The sequence below is a fragment of the Zea mays genome, chromosome 1 (assembly GCF_902167145.1).
Source record: "Zea mays cultivar B73 chromosome 1, Zm-B73-REFERENCE-NAM-5.0, whole genome shotgun sequence".
NCBI classification, from domain to species: domain Eukaryota; kingdom Viridiplantae; phylum Streptophyta; class Magnoliopsida; order Poales; family Poaceae; genus Zea; species Zea mays.
This window is the reverse complement of record NC_050096.1, coordinates 296,517,800-296,522,589: the sequence shown is the minus strand read 5'-3', so window position 1 is coordinate 296,522,589 and position 4,790 is coordinate 296,517,800. Positions and strand designations below refer to the sequence as shown.

Below are 4,790 nucleotides of genomic sequence, written 5' to 3'. Positions count from 1 at the left end.
AACAAGATCTTCACGGTGATCACCGAGCTCCCAACGCCACCAAGCCGTCTAGGTGATGCCGATCACCAAGAGTAACAAGCCGTAGACTTTCACTTGACCAAGAGAAGCCTAATGCAAGTGGTGTGTGCTCTAGGTGGCTCTCACTAGCGCTAATGAGGAACAAGCGCGGATTATGATTCTCTAATCTCCTCACTAGGCTTTTGGTGCTTGCAATGCTCTACCAATGTGCTGGAATAAATGTGGAGTGCAAGACATTGAATATGGTGGGTGGAGGGGGTATAAATAGCCCTCACCCACCAACTAGCCGTTACAGGCAATTTACTGCGCGATGGCGCACCGGACAGTCCGGTGCGCCACCGGTGCGCCAACGGTGCGCCACCGGTGCGCCAACGGTCACTTCCAACGGCTAGTTCTGACAGAGAGCCGTTGGACTCATGGCGCACCGGACAGTGAACAATCCACTGTCCGGTGCACACCGGACAGTCCGGTGCGGTGTCCGGTGCACCACTAAAATTCAACTCCGAATGCTGCGCTCTTGGGTTTCTGCGAAGGGGGAGACTCTGCCGTGGACCAGCCTGGCCCCACCTGGCAGAGGGTGCACAGGACAGTCCGGTGCACACCGGACAGTCCGGTGCCCCTAAGCCAGAAACACTAAGTCTTGTTTTTCAGCTGATTTTCAAATCGGTTTTCGTTCTAACTTGTGTGTGAGTTCTAGAGTGACACCTAGCACTGTATATGAGTGTGATTGTGCACCAACACTACACTAGAACTCTCTTGGTCAAACTACTCATCGACAACCCCTCTTTATAGTACGGCTAAAAGAGAATAAAAGACCTAACTAAATCGCGAGTGTCCACATCTCCTTGACACTCGGACTCCGTAGACCTTCACCTTTTGTTCCGTCGTTTTAGCCGTCGCTTCGAGTTCTTATTTCCGGGATTGTTTTCACCGTTGTAGTACTTCTACCTGTCATGCGACCTAACTTACCATTTGTCTCTGCAAAAACACACGTTAGTCACATATAATATTACGTTGTCATTAATCACTAAAACCAACCAGGGGCCTAGATGCTTTCAATACCATTCAGTAACTCTCATTTATAGATGGCCAACCGGGCCGCACGGCACGACACTGACACTAGCACGACTAGGCACGGCACGACAGGGCACGACACGGCTAGGCACGGTAGAAGATCCGTGTCGTGCCTGTTAGTGCCAGCGTGCTGGGCCCTCGGCCCAGGCACGGCACTATCAGTGCTTAGCCGTGCCGTGCCGTGCCAACAGGCACGCTGGCACGCCAGTGCTAGTGCCAGCACGGGCACTATGCATAAAAATACCAGCAGCAGCATTTAAACACTCAAACAGAATAAGTGAATAACAGATAATTTTATTATAACTTCTAGCAATCAAACAGATACAATTTTATGGTCACAAAGAGAGTAAGAGACTAATCAAACAACAATTTTATGAGCTGTAGTGCAATGGCTGCCTCATTAAAAACCTGTCTAGGTAAAACTCACCCTTGTGAGAAACCCTAGACAGGAAAAAAGAGTACAGCCCAGCTCATTAAAAAGTTTATTGTCCTTACAACAAAGTCCAGTCCAGCTGTCCAGGTGCATAATATTACAGTCCCATTACAGAAATGGTCAGAAAGAGAGTAAGATACTAGAGACTAATCAAGATAAAGATTTTCAAATGTTTCTTCAAGCTCTTTGTCATCCACCATGTGTTGCATCCTTGCTTCAGCATCCTCCCAATCTTTAATGCATGTCAACATCTCAACCACATCAGACTTCAATCTCCTCCTCCGCTCGTCGATGATCCTGCCAGTTAAACTAAAAGTGGATTCTGAAGAGATGGTAGACACAGGAACAGTTAAAATATCTTTAGCCATAATTGACAGTACTGGATAAGTGAGTTTGTGCTGATGCCACCAGTGCAAGATGTTGAAATCATCAGTTAACTGGTTGACAGTGTCACAATCTAAGTAAGAAATGAGTTCAGAAGCAGTAGAAGCTGAAGAGCTTGCAGCATGCAGTAGAGCAGTTGCAGAGGTATCTCTAGCAATGTTTAGAGTAGAAGCAAAAGAATGCATACCAACAGAAGTACCCACATCATCAGCATCATCATAAATTTCATCCCAAGCAGACCGTTTCTTACCAGACAAGTTAGGAGGGACAACCCTGTTCAATCTAACAGATCCATATTTCTCTTCATATTTATTATAAACATCAGTAAGCTTAGCTCTAGTGGTAACCTGATAAACAGCATAATCTGTACTTGTGAGGTTTCATCGTCGGAGACGGCCATCGACCCACCTCGGACTCGGAGTCCCGGTTCCTCAACGGAGTAAGCCGGAGCACCAGAGCTAGGAGAGAGGAGGGGACGACCGGTCCGGCCAACCGGTTCCTCCACGGATTTGAATCCGGAGCACCAGAGCTAGGAGAGAGGAGAGGGAGACCGGAGCTAGGTGTCAGGGGCCGGTAAGGAGAGGGAGACCGGAGCTAGGAGAGAGGAGAGGGAGACAGGAGCTAGGAGAGAGGAGAGGGAGACATGAGCTAGGAGAGAGGAGAGGCTGAGAGGGAGACCAGAGCACCGTAGCTAGAAGATAGGAGAGAGGAGTCCCGGTTCCTCAACGGAGTAAGCCGGAGCACCGAGATGAATCTCCGCAGAAGCGCAGATCACACCGGAGGCCGGAGGGGGAGAGGGAGACCGGATCTGTGTGCCAGTGCCGGTCTGCCGGACAGTACCAGAGGGGGAGAAGAAGATAGGAGAGGGAGACCGGAGCTAGGAGAGAGGAGAGTACCAGTGCCAGTGCCAGTGCCGCCGTACCGGACCCCGGAGTCCCGGTTCCTCAACGGAGTAAGCCGGAGCACCGGGATCTCCGCAGAAGCGCAGATCACACCGGAGGCCGGAGGGGGAGAAGAAGACAGGAGAGAGTAGAGAGGAGAGGGAGAACGGAGCACCGGGATCTCCGCACAAGCGCAGATCACGCCGGTTCACAAATGCGCGTGTAAACCCTAATAAGCCGGAGCACCAGGATCTCCACAGATCACACCGGAGGGGGAGAAGAAGACAGGAGATCCGAGCGAGGGTTATGGATCTGAGTTACCCGGTTCACAAATGCGCAGATCCGAGCGGGGGAGAGCCGGAGAGGATCTCCGACGAGCGACGATCGATCCGAGCGGAGGCGCCGAGGCGGAGAGCCGGAGACCACAGACCGGAGGCGGAGATGGAGACCGGAGCGCTTAGCGGAGGCGGAGGGAACGAGGGAGAGGAGAGCTCGTCGGTCGCCGCCGAATCGCCCGCGGCTGAGAGAGAGCGAGTGAGTCAGTGAGCGAGAGCGAGTTAGGGTTTGAGCGAGAGCGAGTGAGGAGTGACGCCCGCGGCCGCGGCTGGGGCGGGTTAGGGTTTACACGCGACTCGCGGTCGCGGTCACGCGGCTCGGGTGGGCCGTGCCGACACCGTGCCAGCCCAGTTAGCCGTGTCGTGCCTGGGCCGACCCTATGGGCCCAAGTGGTGGCCCAGGCACGACACTATGTACGGGCCGTGCCCGGCACTGGCACTACAAGGACCGTGCCGTGCCGTGCCAGTGCCGTGCTTTTTAGTGCCGTGTCCGGGCCGGCCCGTCGTGTTAGTGTCATTTGGCCAACTATACTCTCATTCACCGCTCTCCACCTGCCAGCCTCCTCCCGCCTCTATTTAAACGCGCAGGCCTGATCTATCTCTCATCATCACACCCAACGCAACAGCAGCAAACGCGCAGAGAAAAATCACTGATACAATGGCCATCAGGGGCAGCATCGGCTTCGCAGTGCTCTGCGTCGCGCTGATGCTGCACGCCGCGGCGACGGCGGCGGCGGCCAGGACCGTGCCTATGCCGGGCGCCTCCTCGACGTCCACCGGCAGCACCGCGTCGCTCCCGGCCGCGGCCGGCACCAAGAACGACGACTCTGGCTCGGGCGGCGCCGGCGTGGCGGACAAGAAGAACCTCTTCGTGGGCGTGGGAGGCATGGGCGACCTCCCGGGCTTCCCGGCCGTGGGCGGCGGGTACGGCGGCGGCTTCGGCAACAACGGCGGGGGCGTCTTCAGCGGCGTCACGGGCCCGCTGGGCGGCGTCGGGGGCGGCGTCGGAGGCGTCGGCCCGCTGGGCGGCGTCGGCGGGTTCGGGCCCCTCGGCGGCGGTGGCGGCGGTATCCCGTTTGGCGGCTTCGCTGGCGGCGGCACCCCCTTCGGCGGCTACGGCGGCGGGGGCGCTGGCGCTGGCGGCGTCACGCCTTGAGCTGGCCCTGGGCTGCGGGAGGTGCCTGGTCTAGTAGATGCATGCGTGTGTTGCGCGTGGTACGTGGGTATGGCACGTAACAATAATTTATATCGTACGTGTAGAGTTCGTTTCGCTGTAGCGCTGTCTGTGCAAGTGTGCAGCATGTCTGGCCGTGTGTTCGTCACGTTAGGGCTTGTGTGTGTGTTTGAGGTCCGAGTCCGGGTAGTTCTTAGCAGTGTGCTTGTGTGGGGGATCCAGTTAATGTGTGCTCATGTACCAGCCGCTTAGCTGCAACTGCAAGTAATAGTTAAATGTGGTGTGTATTTAATCTGTGCTCATGATGGCGTGATGCTCTGCTAGCATTTCCTGCAAAATGCGTGCGTGTAGTCCATGCAATTTTAGGTTTTAATTAATTTTTTTGGTAGGGTCAGTATGAAGTATTAGATTTTATAACCCAAAATGGATATAAAATGAAACACTTATGATAACTATTTGGTGTCATAAATTTTTGTAGAGTTTTATTATAG

At 54.6% G+C, this 4,790-nt stretch overlaps 1 protein-coding gene across 1 annotated transcript; it reads left to right on the top strand.

Moving 5' to 3' along the window:
* The first annotated feature begins 3,748 nt into the window (after positions 1-3,748).
* On the top strand, positions 3,749-4,589 carry LOC100273333 (uncharacterized). The gene has a single exon (NM_001147774.1). The coding sequence runs from the start codon at positions 3,784-3,786 to the stop codon at positions 4,279-4,281; it is 498 nt and encodes a 165-aa protein (NP_001141246.1). The 5' UTR covers positions 3,749-3,783; the 3' UTR covers positions 4,282-4,589.
* Positions 4,590-4,790: the final 201 nt, after the last annotated feature.